Source organism: Diadema setosum, chromosome 14 (genome assembly GCF_964275005.1).
Source record: "Diadema setosum chromosome 14, eeDiaSeto1, whole genome shotgun sequence".
NCBI classification, from domain to species: Eukaryota; Metazoa; Echinodermata; class Echinoidea; order Diadematoida; family Diadematidae; genus Diadema; species Diadema setosum.
In genome coordinates, this window is record NC_092698.1 from 36,447,717 (window position 1) to 36,466,216 (window position 18,500).

General features: G+C 36.3%; 1 protein-coding gene across 1 annotated transcript in view; it reads left to right on the forward strand.

Annotated features, from left to right (window-relative positions):
- LOC140237947 (dTDP-4-dehydro-6-deoxy-D-allose reductase-like) overlaps window positions 1-16,940 on the forward strand; it is a 47,903-nt gene extending 30,963 nt beyond the window's left edge. Inside the window, exons 4-14 of the mRNA XM_072317876.1 lie at window positions 1,617-1,665; window positions 2,996-3,087; window positions 5,238-5,351; window positions 6,326-6,417; window positions 7,267-7,328; window positions 9,159-9,211; window positions 11,629-11,755; window positions 12,772-12,857; window positions 13,311-13,424; window positions 14,883-14,984; window positions 16,735-16,940. Of these exons, the coding sequence (XP_072173977.1) occupies window positions 1,617-1,665; window positions 2,996-3,087; window positions 5,238-5,351; window positions 6,326-6,417; window positions 7,267-7,328; window positions 9,159-9,211; window positions 11,629-11,755; window positions 12,772-12,857; window positions 13,311-13,424; window positions 14,883-14,984; window positions 16,735-16,791 (948 nt within the window). The 3' untranslated portion in view covers window positions 16,792-16,940. The remainder of the gene's footprint in view (window positions 1-1,616; window positions 1,666-2,995; window positions 3,088-5,237; window positions 5,352-6,325; window positions 6,418-7,266; window positions 7,329-9,158; window positions 9,212-11,628; window positions 11,756-12,771; window positions 12,858-13,310; window positions 13,425-14,882; window positions 14,985-16,734) is intronic.
- Window positions 16,941-18,500: the final 1,560 nt, after the last annotated feature.

Here is an 18,500-nt window from a genome sequence, read left to right on the forward strand (position 1 = left end):
ATTTTGTCTACACCATACGCATTGAATGCCAGTGGCAATTTGTGAAAATCTCGTGCCACAAAGAATTCCATTGTCTCCAGTTTGTGAATATTTCATGTCGCGAAAATATCTTGCTTTACTGTATACAGAACAAAATGAAATGAGGAAGTAGAAGTTTCAGTGAAATCAGACAGAAAGGCAAGAAATAGTGGAATGTCAGAATTATTATGTTTCACTAGAATGATAGCATTGGTCAAAATCACATTTGAAATTAGCTGATATATATATAATGATGTTTGCAGTTTACAAGTTTCCCTTTGAATTGAGTACAAAGAATATAGAGATCATGCAATGTCAGTAGTTTAAAACTACAAAATTTTTCATTTGAATAAGTCATTGCTGCAAAGTCACTACAACTTTGACAGAGTTTGCTGCCAATGATTTAAATCAAAAATTAAAATCCAATGGAAAATGTTTGTGCAGGCAAAGGGATGAAATCACTGTTAATTACCACTGGTTCAATATTCTGTTCTCAATATTTAATAGCTTGATCTTCCTTGAAACTGGACATATTTCACTGTTTCTACAGTAGACTTGCTGAAAATTGAACAAAACAAAAGTTTCCTTTTTTTTGATAGGTGCAATTGCAGTTGCCATGACAACATCAGGTTCTCAATTACTTGCCTCTCCTAAAGGTTCTGAAACCATTTTCATAAGCTGTTCTTTGTGACCTTAATTTGAACTTCTTAAAGCCTACAAATCCCCCACGCAGTAACTGCATCATGATTGTCCCAGTGGCTGAGTGCATGCTCTTCCATTTTGTGTGGTTTGCCATATTTTGTTGCTGTTGATTTTGTATAATCTTTGTTCATTAGAGATGGGCAGGAAAATGTACCCAGAACCATGTAATAAAATATGAATGTATTGGATAACATACTCTGGTGGTATGTAATATGATACATGTATTTAGTTCTAAAGTAATAATCTTGTCATGTGATATTCTTCAGTATTCTCATTTTGCCATAAATATTTGTGTTTTTCCAGGGAAAACGTGATTGTCATTGCGTTTTGTATGGAAGAAAAAATTTAGTTAAGAACTGAAGGCTGAAGTTCAAAGCCTTATTTTTCCAGAAAGAGGAAGCTGTGTTTAAAACAATCCAAGAGATAGGGTTTGATATTAGTGGTCATATGATGTGTTCCTGTAGCTGTTCTACATATACTGCCATAGAAATTAAAAGAATAAATGAATAAATAAATTTCTAAATAAATAGACAAAATGAATGAATGAATGAATAAATAGATGAATGAATAAATAAATAATAAAAGTTATTCAGTTCTGTATGAAGAAGTCTGATTTTCCATCAAAATCATGATTTTGTTGAAAATTACTGCAATGCCAGTTGATGACCTTAACTCTTGCACATTTCTCTCACAAATTGACACTAGATTACACACATATCTTTCAAGTTAAAAAAAGATAGAAAATGGCATTAAAGTATCATTACTCTATCAATAATCATGTCCGTAACATCAAAGAGTTCACTAATAGTGGCCATCTGAACCTGCCCTTTAAGAGCGAAGTAAGGTATAATGCAATTCACAAGGCAGCAATTTATCTTTGTGGTTTCCTATTACAGGAAGTATTTAAAAGTGTGGATTTCGTCTCTGCCAATCTGAAAAACCAAGGTAAGTATGGAAGTGGGAAAAGGCCACATTATTTCACTCACCTAGGTGGTATTGTCACCAGCTGGACTGTGTGGTGTGTAACATGTGCTGCTGTGTGTAGTCTCTCATTCAGGCTGTTACTTGAATTGTTATCATACCTAAATTCTGATATGTGATTCTGTATACATGTACTTTCATTTACTGTAAAAGTGGAAATTTTTGTGGTGTTATAATTTTCGTGCATTTTGCGCAACCAGAAACTAGCATGAAAATAAAAGCACGCAAATATTTTGGCTTAATATTTATTCCAGTAGTTGAGGTCTTGATTCCGTGGAATTAAGAACACAGAAACTGTTCTTACTCGGCTGAGTGTGAAAAATGAGTCGCATGAAAATATCCACTTTTAAAGTAATTACAATTTCTACTACATTGAAATAAATACTGTAGACATTTATGTGAAATTAAGTTGTAATCCTGCAAAGCATCAAAATATTCTTCAATCTCTCATTGTTATAAAACAGCAGGGAGAGGTTTTTAGTCACACATGAGAGAGAAGAGAGAAAGGAAGAGATGGGGGGGGGGGGGAGGGGTTTAGAGGATGCAGGGAGAGAAAGAGAAAGTGAGATATATACTTGTATATGCTCACTCACTACTACCTCTTTCTCTTCATTTTAAGGAGATGTATGATTTGCATGATTGTACTTATAGCTTCAGTTTTCAGACGCAGAGAAAATTTGGTATTAGCATACTATTAGCTAGGGCAATTCTGTGCAGTGTGTGCTGGTAATGAAAGCTGATCTTGTCAGGAGACAGGCCAATGTATGACTCATAATGAGGGAGGTATACTATATTTGCCTCTTCTGCCGTGTTTCAGTGTTCGTTCGTGTCTGTATGTGTGATATTATGTTGCATTATCTTTCGCACCCTGTATTTTTTCTTCCTTCTACACAGTGAACATTAAATCTCTAAAATATGTATGCTGTTATTTTATGTGCCTGCAATTTATATACTGCTCTCTTTTCTCTCTCTCTTTCTTTTTCTTCTTTATTACATGTCTTTCTTTGTTGTTGTTTTTTTCTTAACAACTACTTGTCATTTTATTATAGAACTGAATTAAGGTGATGGGCCCATTGAAAAATGTGGATGTATCAGCTCAATTTTAAATCAGTTTAAAACTTCAATTTTAGCATATTAGGGCACCTTTTCTGGAATTAAAAAGTAATAAAAACTTCATGGTACAGCTATTAAATTGTGGTTGTTGAATTTTCAAATACTTGAAATACCAGGCATGTTTTTTAAATGACATCTTTAAAGAAGCTCATGTTTGCCCCATGGTGTATTTCTGTCACAGCGTCTGTGAAATCTGCATTCTCCGATGGTGATGACTCATTTGATATTGTCGTCAATCTAGCAGCAGAGACTCAGTACGGGAGGACAGAGGAGGTATGTCAAAGGGTGTACGACAGGAGGGGCTATTTCACGCATAATTACATGTAGCAAAGCTGGGAATGTTTGGGCAAGTTCTCCGAACATGAACCTGCACTGTTGCAGCTTTTACATATTTCCAGTTTTGTAGTGTTTTTCAACTTCTACAAAATAATGGTAGATGACATTGATTTAATATAAAGAAAAGAAACAGACATATGATTCACATTAATCAATTTTGTAAAGAATTTATGCATGCCCTGGAGTTTTATATTAGTTTCTAGCAGCCATACACGTATAAAGATTAAAAATCTTGAGGAAAAAGCCACAGAATGAATTGCCTTTATTCACAGTTTTGGTGTTTAGTTGTGAGTTGAAGTTTGTATAACATTGAGTTCTATATTCTTCTCTGTAATAATGCCAACATCATCTGAGTTTCATGTCCCTTCATTGCTATATCGTCGCTGGGGTGACAAGACCTCGTATCTCAAAAATGTAAAAATTTTTTTTTTTAGCTTAATGGTCAAATAATGGGTCAAGTGATGTCTTGGCCAAATCCTAACTGTCTTACTCAAAAAATGAAGCCACCATGACATGTCAAAGAGAAGGCTTTCCCATTCACTATAGTGCTTTGGCCGCCATGTTTTTTCGCTCTCCTGAACATTTGACAATTTTGAGATACGAGGTTTTGTCACCCCAGCGACGATATGCAGCATCTCAATGTTTTTAAAGTCTGCATTATGAAGGAAGAATTTATCATTCTGCTCTAATAGTTGCTATATTTTGTATTTTATGTGAGTGCTTCAGAATTTTTGTAAACTTATGTAAAGCCTGCACCACCGAGCATGGACTTTCGTCAATATCAATATCTCACAAATTACTCTGGCTCCACATTTGAAGATATTGGCCTGTTAGGAATGGGTTTGCCTTTATTTTTCGGAAAACTACTACGATCGCTAAAAGATGGTATACTGTTTTTTCCTTTTTCTATTAAGTATTGCCTGATTTATAGAATAAAGCAGTCTGATCATATGTACAGACATTAAACATTTCCTTTGAAAAAATATCAAGTCAATGCACGTGATGTGCTGGCAGAGATGGTCTCTGTCTGTGTTGATGCTTTACGATTACAATGTGCACATGACATTCTGTGAACTCAGAGAAAGCTGCATAAAACCTGGTAACAATTTGAGAAAGTACTAAAGAGTAGCATGTTGTGTGAATCTCTTGATTTGATTTATTCTGGGAGTAAAGTTTATCACATTGCCCTGTTGAGAGCCTATTCTTAACTGAGCTGAAGATGTCATAACTGGTGTGGCTTTCACTTACTTTCAAAGAGACAGAGTGATCAAATCACCATGAAAATGCTTAGGAGTTTGTGAGTCTTTTGATATCTACTTATCGACTTTAAACTAAAATGAAGGTGAATTTCCAAAAAATGCACCACTACTATCGAAGTTTATATGCCCGATAATGAATTGCCCCGGGTAAATGCTGTGAATAGTGATTTTATTAAATAAGAAATAAATACAGAAGAAAGGCAGCATCTTCTGAGATTTTCATATCAAGCAGTCTAAAAAGCTCAGTCTCTTCATGTCTTCTAGGTTTGTTTCAAGCTTGAGACAGTTTTCATGTGGATATTTATTAGTTTGAATACAATATATAAGTTTGTTATTAAAATTTAAAATTGTAGAATGCTCTTCCCGACAGCCAAACTGTTATGATATGTCCTCAAATTTGATTTCTATGTTTGGTACGCCCCCTTTTGAATGAGATACCTTCTGGGTAAAATTGATTCTTGATATTTTTTTTCCTATTCCTAAAAACTTTTTTATTAAGATGATGCCTACCTCTTCAATGTATATTGTAGATTTCCAGGTGAAAATATTTAGCACCCTAGTACCTAGCTACCCAGAAATTTTCAGTTGTTTTGTTCAAGGGAAACATTTTTGTTTCTCTGTTTAAGATGTCATCTCATGACAAATAACTTTTTGTTCCGAGGGACCCATATTTCAAAGGAGATGTATTTGGTTTCCATCAGAGAGATAAAGGGTGTGAACAATCTAAAAAGATGTAATACACTAACTTTAGATGACAACAGAGAAGTATTTTACATCTTACAGGAGATGTCTTTTGTTTTTTTTTTTCTTCCATGTTTCTACGGGCAGATTTATGAAGAAGGCATCGTGAAGCTAAGCCTGAATTGTGCCAGGGAAGCTGCGAGCAGAAACGTCAAAAAGTACATTGAGATATCAACAGGACAGGTGTATTCTTCAGACAAGGTAGAGACTGAAGCAGAGACCTCCGGATGATTTTCAGATTTTTACATTTGAACAACTATGAATTAGTTATACGGGGTACAGAGTTTCAGAATTTATAGTGATTGGGACGAAGGATAAGAATGTTTTCGAAATTTATAACAAATCGCAATGAACAAGGATGATGACATGGCAGCCTCGTCATAAGAATGCATGAGTTGGGGCTCAAGGAAGCAGAACAAAAGAAGAAGGCATGCACAGATTACATGTTGTAATGGAATTACGCTGCCACATTTCTGAAATATGTGAGGCTCCTATGTCATCGACACTGTTCAGTGTAATTTGTTTAAGGTTTTTCAAAGTATTGTTTCTCTGCTCAAGAACCTCAATAAATTCCACAAATCTATACATGGAACTATGGATTTATGTATCACATGATATGAAATTATGAAAATCGTCTGGAATGCCCCTTTAACTCAGTGATTGCCAGTGATGATCTGTACTTATGCAAAGTATACGGCATTTTGATATGACGTGTCTGGAAGGGTTATGTTATATCAGCAGTTTAGTGTGATGGGAAGTGTCCCATTGGCACAAATCTTTTGTCTACTTAAGTATGGTATTGATACATTGTGAGTACCGGTATTAAAATCCCCGCAATTTGATCAGTATCTATCATTGCTGAGTTGATGAGTGTAATTTTATATTGTTGTTGTGCTCAGGCATGTTTAATATGTCAGGATATGACTTCAAAATCTACATTTCCTTGTCTGTAGTCCGACTCGATACTGTGATATACAGTTTGTGATATGTGTTGGTTGAAACTAATCTTACAGTCATACATGTATCACTTTCACCTTTATCTATGATGTGGGAAAGTATGCAGGTCATTAGTGAAAGTATCCCTGTTTATTTTTTTGTCAATCCATCTTTGAATGCAAGTTTTAATGGTCTTTGTCTCATTTTTTTTTTTTTTTTGGATAAAAACCAAACCCCAGAAAGCCAGCAGTGAAGAAGGCAAAGTGTCTCCCTGGACAGGCATTGCCAAGTGTAAGCTACAGGTAGAAGAACATCTCAAAGAAATCAATGGGTGAGAAGCTTTCACAGATAATGATGAGAATGTCAATATAAATAAAGATAATTGTAATAATGATAATAATACATGACATAATAATAATAATGATGATGATGATAATAATAATAATAATAATAGTAATAATAATAATAATAATAATGATAACAGAGACAATATTGACAATATATCTCATTAAACCAGGGTAGCCTCTTCAAGTATTAGCATTGTGCTTTTACGTCCGGACAATACCTGTTGACATAACATTGTCCAGTCAGGTCCAAAATTGAACTTGCATTTACTAGCAATGAAAACTTTTTGTCGCCATTGGGAAATATTCTGTTATTTTGCTGACAGCAGTAAGTGGGTCATTCCTTCTACCATTAAGGCCAAATTTCAGGAAGACTTGATAAAGGTAATGTTAGTCTATTTTTGATAATATCTAAATATCCATAGTAACCAAGTGAAAGGCACAGTATAAACAGTGCTAAATCATGTACCCCCTGAAGCTATGTAAACTGATCATTTTTTTTTTTCACTGATGAGTGCAATGTGAAATTGTGGCACACCAACATGTGATTGGTATTAGCAGATGGCATGAATTTAGAGTGAACAAAATATCTTGAAATATTTGTCTGACAATTTTTACATACATGCTTTAATTACAAAGTACAAAATGCAGGAAAGTTTCCATGATGCTATTAAAGTCCACATGTGCAGAATGTCATATGGATCAGAAATGTCTATGCTAGTTTAATACAAATATTGGTCTTGAATTCATGTGTGCAATTTCATGCCTCTGACTGCAAGATATGTTTGAAGTAAGTGTTGTGAATAATAAGTTCAAATAATTCTCTTTCTTTTCAGGTTGAATTACTGCATCCTCAGACCAGCTACTGTGTATGGGCTTGGAGACAAATATGGACTAAGTAAGTTTTCAGTGAAATTCCTCAAGAAATAATAATAATGATATTTTTTTTCTTTAAAGGCTCTCTTCTAGTGTGAGGTTGTCCTAAATAGTCAAGAGAACACTCAGGCTAAGACCCTGTTTACAGCCCGGCCTCAATTGCGCGGCCGAGCCTCGCAATTTTGTCCGTTTACACTGCTGGGCTCGGCCGCGCTTTTAATTCAAACCTTTCAATATTTTGTCATAGTGGCGCTCTGCTTGCAAACAACCGTAATTTGGTATAGTCTGGTTTTCAGACCCTTTGCCAACTGGATTCCGTGGCGACGAAGTCGCTGTTCGGGCAAAGGCCTTTGCCGAAGGAAAAATCCTTTGCAGGACAAAACCACCTTAAACTATACTAGCTTTCGACGTTGAGGGAGTTAATATCCTGAATAGCGAAATAGTACGGGCAGAGGGTTTAGAAGCCAGACTAAAATTGGCTGCCCATTTGGCCCAGTTTGCGTTTACACTGAGAAAAGGCCGGGCTCGGCCACGGCCAAGCCGCGGCCGAGACCACCTCCAGAGCGAGGCCAAATGCGAGGCCAATTTTGGCCCCGCATTTGGCCTTTTGCACATTTACACTGAAGCGGGGCTGGGCCGAGCCGCGGCCGAGCCTCGCACTGTAAACGGGGTCAAAGTCAGACAAGTCATGTGACATTGATTGTCATTTGAAAGTCAGTGAATTGTCTCACATTGAGGTCTTTTAGAATCTCAGAGTGACAATTTGGATCTCATCTCTGTGATGTCACTGGTGGCATTCTGTGTTTATGGTCAAAATAGGAGGTTTGTGTAAATGTGTGTAAAGGGAACAACTTCCCCTCTGAGATGATGTGTAGTGATATGACACCCAGTACTTTAAGGAAATGTGTAAAGTAGTCACATTTTATCCACAGATTGTAGAATGAGGGAGCAATTTACAAGCAACATTAAAGTTGTGTATCCAGAGACAACTCACTATGAAGCTTGTTGAAGGACCTCTTCAACTATTCATAGATACACTTGTATCTGTCATAATTTCATAGCTTTTGAATCCAATCAAAACTTTGTATGATCTTGTACTCTTGTGCCATGTTATCATGTCCTCGTGGAACAAATATTCGCCTTAAAGGGGATGGCTAGTAACCGATCAGTGGGAATCAGTGGGAATGCTGAGGGATGATTGTTCCAGTCCTTGTGGGATTCATTTAAGAGTACATTATGTATCTACTGTTGTGTGAAAATTATTTGCTTCAGAACAGTCTCATATTCAAGTAATGTGCAGATTAATGCCCCGTCACTGACCAGGCACGCTAACCTGGAAATATTATAATTTCTTTTTTTATATTGTGTGTGTGTGTGTATGTGTGAAAACGATTACACACCTGTCACTAGTAATGTTTTGGCAAGATATGTGTTAATGTCTTGATTACAGCAGATTTTTGTTTTTTGTGTTTTTTTGGGGGGGTCATAAACAGGTTTGTGTGCATGTATACATATACCAACTAGTTGTTATTTCAGTCAGTCCTTTATTTTGGACAAGGACTGGTTTTACCTTTGAGTTTTCTTTTGTTTGTTTGTTTTGTTTTAACCTTTTTGTGCCCGAATGTTGATAACATACCAAATTATTTGACACTGTAATTTTGTTCTTGTTCTTGAAACTCTATTTTGATTTACCTGGTTTAAGGATGAAATTTGTCATCAGTGTAGTAAGGCGTAATCCTTTGTTTCTTTATTTTTCAATGTAGATACATTAAAAAAAAATCTTCAGATACCAAAGTTTTGTGTTAAGTAAATGAATTAATATATTTGATTTTATTCTTTCCTCTTTCTTTAGCTCCAAGACTAATAATTGGTGCAGTCTACAGACAGCTGGGAGAGAAAATGGAGGTATTAAAAATTATTTCAACAACTCTTTCATGAGATTTTTAGCTTGATCACTGTCAGGACGAGTAAATGTGATCTTATTCATGTCAGCTCCTATTGGAGGAAATTGGTGGCTGACTAAGACGTCATGTTGGATATCAAGAGAATAATCATAATAATGATACAATAATACCCATAAATTTCTAAAGCACAGAACCTGTACAGATATACTCTACTGCACTGCAAGAGCTTGTAATGTACTTGCCATAGTACACTGTTAATATCTAATTGAAGGGGTAAACTTCTCTTTTTTGATTTGAGATGATGTGTTTCTCATTTGTAGTGGAGATTAATTTCAGTTTGGGTGCTGCACATGCATATCAACTGTTTCCTAATGTTAATTCTGTTTTGCGCGATATGATACTGATGAATATTTAGAGCTACAGAGGTTGGGTGGGGTATGCTTACAAAATGCAAGTTTCAACAGTTTTAACAATGTGACAAGAATTGATAGAAGGGAAGAAATTAAAATGGGCATCAAGAATTGACAGAAGATTACTGAAAACATTTGTAGATTGGGACAGAAAATGCATGGACACATACATATACTATAGAGGGACAGTTTACTGTATGCAAGTCACATTTCATGGTGTGTGGTGTGTTTTTTATTTTTTACTTTGTGAATTGACTGATGTGGGTGAAATGGCAACATATTACACAATTGCAATGTATAATGTCTCCCAAGGTCAGAAATCACTAACTTTGCTCCTTTGAAAGGGATTTTACTTTTGTTTAGTTTTTTTTTTTCATTTTGTAACTGTGGTTTTCAAAGAGATTCAAGTACTGACAGACTTGTCTTACAATTTCCAGTGCAGGAAACATTATGCATGTAAAACTTGTGGTGTGTGCAGTATATCAGGTAATACTTGAATGGAAACTAGAAGGGAAGCGGGAAAGAGGAGGAATAAATTCAATCTACTCATTATCCTGACAAAGAAGAAGAACACAAAAGTAAAATGAAAGTGAAAGTATGCTAATAAGAGATGAAAGTGGCATATCACAGATATCCCTGTAGCAATAATCTGAATAGATAGGTAGTTATTAATTTGATAGAAGTTTTGTGTTTGACTGTACATATAAAACTGAGATGTGAACCAGTGTATTAGTTTGAAATTACCAAGCACCACTTACAGATCAAATAGAGGAAGGAAACAGACTTTATGTAAAGTGCTAAAACTGGTCTTGTGAGCTCATGAGTTGACTTACCACAGGCTTTGTTTGTTGCATTGTTAATACAGTATCTGTTGTCTCCGTTGACCTGGTATGTGGTACTTACAGCAGCAACAGCAGCAACAACAACATCATTAACAACTATAACAACAACAATAACATTAACAACAACGACAACTTCAACAACAACAACAACAAATCCATTACCTCAGCTGCATTTCCTGAGGTTTATATCAGCGTGAATAAATGGAGTACATTCAGACAAAGAATGGTACAAATTTCACTAAAATCAGACATAGAATGAGGAAGTACGAGTAGTCACAGTCAGGCATCCAAATCAGATTAGGTGATGATGTCATAACTGCCCAACTTCTCCCATTTACCAGCATGCAAATCTTACTAAATATCTACCAGTAGATGAAGTGAAAAACCCCCCCACAAAAACAAACAAACAACAGTCATATCCTTGGGTTCAGAAGATTGTGTAGTTATAGTGAAATGACTATGATGTCTACATTAGCAACCAAAAATATGACCTCATATTTATGATATTTTTATATACAAACAAGCTACAATGTAAGAGTTTCTAGGCAACAACATCATTACGTCACCTAACTGAAAGTGTAGTTGGGACAAGGAGTACCATTTTTTTTTTTTTTTTGTCATGATTCTCTTATTTCAAATCTAATCCATAATGGCACACCTACCATTCTCTTGCTTGGCTGTACTCTCGATTGTAAAGTCAACTTTAATAACCAATAGAGGCTTGACGGATAACATAATTATTAATTGAATAAAGGGATAGTATCATTGTGGTTGAGATGGCTCTTCAGAAATTAAACTTTTCTGTGAGACAATGAAAAACCCCATATGGAATATGACAGAGTATAAGATTCTATTGGGAATTCAAAGTTTACTTGATAAAGTTTGGTTTTGAAATGGCTAAAGTATCCAAAAACAAAGCAGTTTAATAAAAGGTGGGTCCCAACTTTTATTACGTGAGACGACCTTAGCTCCTTCTACTGTTTGAATTTGAATCCTTTCGGTATTAGGCTTGTTCGACCATTATTCTCAGCACACGTGATCAATGTGTACTAGACGGATTGATCAGGGAGGCTGACCTTTCACCTTTCTGGATTATCAAAGGGAAGGAAAATATTTAATGTATTACAACATGTCTCTCTGCTATTTATGTGTACCCCTCCCTACAGCTCCTGTGGAGTGCAGACCTAAACATGAGCACGGTCCACGTGGACGACCTCTGCCGAGCCATCTGGCATGTGTCACAGCTCGAGGGAAGTGGAGAGGTCTATAATGTGGTCGACAAATCTCACTCGAGTAAGTTTCAAACGTCGAAGGGGAAACTCAGTGTCATGTTCGAGCTGATTTAGAAAAGGACAGAGAAAACAAAGAAAAGAAAGACTCAAAGGTCATAGGAACAGACCTGAATGTTTCACAAAAACTAGGCTGAACAATTTGTAACAAAAGTCTCTAGAGAGCATTATTTTGTGTGCAGTTTGCAACCTAATAACCTGCTCGGTTGATACCATGGCTTCATCATAACAGCTAAAATGAATTTGGTGTGCAGGATGTCATTTCCTTCTTTTGAATTCATTAAAAAAAAATTACCAAAGCAAAGGTTTGCACATATTTAAGTTAAATAACTTGTGAAATGATGATATCAGCCCTTCTTATTTGTGTATGTAGTTGTCACCATTATCCTTGTTCTGTGAAAATATATAAAAGTTGGAAATATCATAACTATTTTATCTTTCATTTAATTGTTAAAGTTTTTTTTTTCTGTTTTATTTGTTTATGTTATTCTGCTTATTGAAGTAAACCAAACATGGAGTGGAGCTTCTCTGGAAGCCATAAATCCGTTGTTTGCATGCTGTTCCAATTTTCCAAAAATATGTTTGGTACATATATATCTACCATTGATCATCAGTGAAACATAAATCAAAATATAGATCACACTTCCCTATGGTTAAACAATGTTTTGTAAAACTTCTCCTGCCTATACAGTGTAAAATGAAATTGAAATTAGAGTAATAATGCTATGAAACTGAATTTATTGTGAGTTTTGAAAAACAATGTGATATACTGGATTTTACAGCTGTCATTTCCTTTCAATGCTTGTGATATTTCAATATTATATATACATGTATATCATCATTATAATATTATATTCCAATGGCTCCAAGATGCGATACCCTTTTCCTGTATGAAACAGATTAAATTCTTTTTTTTTCTTTTTCTTTTTTGGCTGCCGATTATATTTGTGAATATACTGTAACAGCATTAGCAAGCATTATCTACAGTCCCTTTTAATGATTTCTTTTCATGTTCCACAGCACAAGGTACCATTAGTGAGCTGGTGTGTAGCATCTTTGACATCCAACACTGCTACTTTGGCACAATGGTCTCCAACTTTGCCCGGGTAAGATGAACCATCATCATCACAGAACACAGTTAACCAGCAGTCTGAAAAGACTGGCAGTTGTTGAGATGAAAATCAAAATATTGCACATTTCTAACTCATCCAACCTGAATGGGCATGGTGAGCTCATGCCATGGCATGATTTTACCAGCATCCTTCCATGTGTCAAATTTGTCTTCTTCATTGTCATTTCTCTTCAGATTTTCAGTCCATTTTGCTCTATATAATGGGACAATGTGTAAGATTCAAGACTTTTACCCAGAGTTGTAAAATTCATGAAAGAGGTCTATTTGCGCAAATCATTTTCTGGTTTATCTCATAGACTAAAGTGAGATACAAAGAACTTTGACACAGAAAGTTGGCCTCAAACAGGAAGCAAAATAAGTTGTGTGCTTTTTCTCTTGTATACTCTGAAATATAGAAAATCTTTTAATTTTCTTCTTCCCTTTGCAGCTGAAAATGAAAGACACTGTGGAGATATCCAATGACAAGCACACGGTGCCCTGGTCAGAGGCGTGCAAACAAGATGGCATAGAGCACACTCCTCTCAGTCCATATCTTGACCAGGTAAGACTGACCATGGTCAGCTATTGCTATTTAAAAGGAAGGGTGACACTACATTTGCTCCTCCAACAATTACTCCGGTCTTGATGGGAGGATTAGAATTTGGGTTAGGGTTGCAGGTAGAATTTATGTTTGGATTAGCATGCAGGTATTTCATGGGAGCAATTGTTGCAGGAGCTTAATGTAATAGAACCTAAAAGAAGAGCCTCAAAATGGTTTATTTTAGCTGCAATTTGTTCTAGTGTAAATCATGGAGTGAGCAAGTGTGGTTAGGCCAGCACATATTTTTAGAATGAATACAGACATACCAGAGCTTAGTATCACTAGACACCTTCCACTCACCAAGGCAAGGGCATCTTTTCAATCAGGTATTTGTAGCTGTAGTGATATCATGTACATCATGAGTGTAGCAGAACACATAGTTCGATGGCTCCTTGGTTGTAGATGTAAAGGTATTCAATTCAATTCAATTCAGTTCAATTCATTTCAATTCAATTCAGTTTGTTTTCATTTTTCGACAAAAGCATGTAGACATCACTTTTTTGGTAACAGAAAATAAGGTGCGTAAAACTATGTAAGATGCAAAGAGTGTTCAATAATTGAATAACCTTATGATAATTATACATTGTCATAAACTCAAGAGATCATAGATAAGTACACAATATGCAAAATTTAAAAAATTGAGGAACTCACTATGTGGGTCTATTATCTATCTCATTTGACTGAATGTACAGTAGTTGTCCCTTTTGATTTGGTTTGGCCAAGGCAGGATTACTTCACAGATACGGTCAGCTAGGCACATTGTTAATATGAGATTCAAACACTTGAAAGCCAGCTAGAATGTTTAGATGGGTGGGGTAGGGGTGGGGGTGGGTTAACTCTTTATGTGCCATGGTGGAAACCCCTGTGTGCCACATTATTCCTAGACACCAATGTTGTCATGCTTTGAGAAAACATACTGCTTTTTTCAAATCTATGTTACTCCTGTAGATTTATGTTTAGCTGGACATATAGTGAGTGAAGTTGTTGAGCAAATGCCAAACTTTGCTTTGGTATAGATTGTATGACAAATTTATGATTGTTTTTCCTTCAAGTGACTAGTAGCTAGATTACTGTAAAGGCATGGCTTTTGCACACTAAACAGTGACAGAAACCTAGATATCACACAAAAATCCAGTAAGGAACACCTCTTGTTAGTCCATCACCACGCAAAATGTAAGATATATGTGAGACGAACTGAAACGCGAGTAACGCTTTCATTGTACATCGCCATCTGGCGATTTATCGATCTGTTTTGGCAGGTTTGTGCGTTTGAGCAGAATATGCGAAGTTGTCACGCCGTCTACTGAGTCAGACGTACGAACGTGGCACATATAGAGTTAAAGGGGTGGGTCAAATGAAATATGATTGTTTCTTTGAGGGAATGTTCACATTCTTTCTTCACTCCATTCAATGTCTCAGGAACTCCTGTATGAGAAACACATGCTGCTGGACGGTAGTAAGCTGGAAGGAACAGGATTCACCTACATCAGACAAAAAGTGACCAAGGAGGCTCTGAAAGAGGTCAGATTTGATGAGTGTAACCAAACGCAAAAAGTTTTGATGTGAACTTGCATCACAAAACCAACAAAAAGTGGCACGCATTGATTTTGTGTGAGGACTGAAAATAGGTGAAATGGGTCATCCTAGCCAATCTTGAGTTTTTCATGTATTCTGAAAGAGCAAGTCTTCTTCTACATTGTGCTAAAGTTTGGGATCATAGAACAAATAGGAAATTGCATTTTTAGCAGTTTTTCTTGAGCACTTTTTTGCAGAGTAGTGTGAGAAGGGGAGTCTTATAGAGTCCTCTTTCAATTCTGAATGCTGTACACACTCTTCACTTTCAGCTCTAATAACTTTAGACAGGATGACGATCCTGCTTTGAAAGTTGGCATTAATCATGGCTAGAATGTGTTAATAAAGCATGGTCAATTTCAGCTTAATCTGATGATCCCATCATCGTTGTTGCTCCAGTGGTTTACATCCTGTGTTTTGTCCCATTCATCGCACAGTTAGCATGGCTTGGCAAAGATTTAGTGCTTGAATAGCCCTGTACTTCAGAGCATCTTTTCTCAGTTTACACTTTTCCAGAGTGTGTGCTTTCTTCCCAACATTAAGATAGGTTAGAAGAGTCCATTTGAGTTGAGTTATACATCATTTTAAAGCTTAAAGTCTACTCTTTTAGAATATGATCGTAAATAAAAATCCATATCTGAGACTTATTGATGGTTTTGTGATGCAGGGTCACATATTGACCGATTCGGGTTCGTTGAGGGCAGCAGACATTTTATGGCACTGGGCGCAGCCATGAGCTCAAATTGCGGTGTCTCAGCCGACCCCCCCTGCTCTCCCCCACCCCCCGGGCAACATGTTTATCGCGCACTTGTAACAAAGGTTCGCGCACTAAGCAAGCATTCGCGCACTCAGTACGAGATGCCCATTGGCTAAAACAACCATGCATCAGTTTTTCATTCTGCGCGCGTGAGAGGGGTGGGGAGAGAGGAGGGGGGGGGGGGGGTCGGATGATACACCGCAGTAATGGCGCTGCCCATGCCAAAAATACACATAGCGCGTCACAGAATCGGTCAATAGACGTGATTTAGTCTGTAAGAGGATATTTTCTGTGCAATTGGCAATCCAATAACCCACTCAGTCAATGCCATTGCATCATCATTACAAGTGGAATTAATTTTGTGTGAAGAATATTGTTTCCTTCTTTTGAATTCATGAAAAAACTGCCAAAGCAAAGGTTTGTACCAATTTTATTGAGAGACTTGTGAAATGATGCAAATGTGCCTGCATAGCTAGCAGTCATAAGCTGTGAGACTCATTACCAATATAAATAGTTTAAAAATCATAATCAAAACAGTTATATTACTTGAATTTATGAATAATTTGATATAGGGTCGCAGGTCCTGTCCTGCCATCTAAAACCATACCCGAGTCAAAAATTAGTTTGTATTAAAAGCATTATTTTAAATCAGCTATGTTGAATAACACTTCAAACTTTAACATGTGAACTTGTTTGAAGCTGTGTTTTTCTTCAAGTTCAGTTGGTATTTGCATCAAGGCTTAAACTCTCACTATTTGTGCCTTTCAATGTGTCTGTGGATGTAAACTGTCACAAAAAAAAGGAAGAAAAAAAATGGATGCCTGGCTTTCGGTTAATAGATCTGATATAGCATGATGAGCAAACAATAATGCTACAAAATCTTCAGTTGCACCGGACATACTTTTCTCAATTTTTTTTTTCTTTTTCTCATCTTTCCTACAGATGGTGGATGACTTTGTTGGGATTGAAGTATTCCCCAAATCTCTGGTGCCCAGCTGATTCTGTTCCTCAGATGTGGCCAGTAAAATGAGCCTCTCTCTTTTTTCAGCTGCTTCTTTGACCTTTGACCTTTTTGCTGGCCTGCGGTGTGAGTGTCGCCAAGGTGGTGTGAAATGTTTCGTTGGTATTTGTTTTGTGTCTTCCATTGCGTCGCTGCTCTCTTCGCGTTGGGCAATTTCAGTACTTGCATGAATTCCACAAGGAGATTTAAAAAGAATTGTAGTTGTGACTGTGAAAAAAATGTGCATAACAAAGCATTGTTGAAACAACAATTTTTATTCTTGTTTGTCTGGTATTGGGGCCTTTCACACTAGAGAGGAACATTTAGACATTTCATACTTTTACAATCATATGTGTATCTGGTGTAGCAACAAATTTAAAACAAAAATGGTTCTCTTTCTGTATTGTTTTGATTATACAAATGCAACTGAGTAGACAGAATTGGACAAATTGTAAAAAAGTGGATTTAAAAGGAAATGAATTATTTGTTGATATTCATTGTTAGTCCTACACTTTTTCAGCTTACTATCACAAAAGTGTGTTGTTGGATTTCATCTTCATTATGACAAGTGCAATTTGTGGAATTGTGGAATTATGTACATACAAAGTTAACTTCATTAGAAGAAAATAATAAGGCAATGTGGTCTGTACTCAAAACAGTAATTGTGATAAGTATTAGTGATTTGAGAGTCTACCTGTAAAGTTTTTTTTTTTTTGTTAGTTTTTTTTTTTTGGTCTTTTTTCATTGACACTATGGTCCAAATGCTAAATATATGTGACAGATTTTTGTGTAACACTTTTCCTTTTCATTTGGAATTGACATAACTTTTGCTTACCCTGAGCTTGGACAAAGTAAATATTAGGAAAAAGCCAATGACAAAAGTGAAATCAAATGTTATGATATCACATCTGCAGATGTTGTAATTATGTGTATTTCTACAGACTTCAGCCTCAAATATTTGACTGTGACTTTGTGTGTTAGAAAAAGTATGTTTTTAAAGTCTTGCCATTTTAGCAGAGAATTGTTAATTTATGAAAATTTTATCCAGCTTGATTACTTTTCTGTGATTTTGTCATTAGGAGTGCAAGTATCGTTAGGTTTTACTGAAAGTGTCAAATGCACCATTAACATTCTGTTGCTTTTCAGAAGTACAAAAACAAGCAAAAATATTCTTTGGTTATCTCTTTGGTTATTTAAATGTGTGATATTATTGCAATTATTAGTTATACACCTTGACATCTACACTTTCACTCCAGTGTTCTGTAGATAATTATTGCATTACCCGAGGCCATGTGCTATTCATTCCAACAGACGTGTGTATTCCTATCAAAAAGGCTGACCAGGTTGGTGTCGACACCAAGTTGTGTTTACCTTGATTAAAGCTGAAACTTGTGGGTGGTATCTCATAGGTGATGCAGACTAATAGTGGTTCGATCAAGATATGGTGAATTAGGAAAATACTGTGAATGCATTCTAGCCTGCTACAACCCCTCCATGCTTGTTACCCCAGGGTACCCCAAGGTGGCCGTGGGTGGCCCTGGATGGCCCAGGGTGGCCCAAACTCACAGTTTGGCATGTAAAGAGCCAGTCAGAACTCACTGTACTGGTTCTTTTTCTCTCCACCCCGATTATCCACCGCCTTGTGTCTCTCAGGAGACGAAATCATGTATCTTTGAAAGAGAATAAAGATGTGATAAATGCTGTCTGA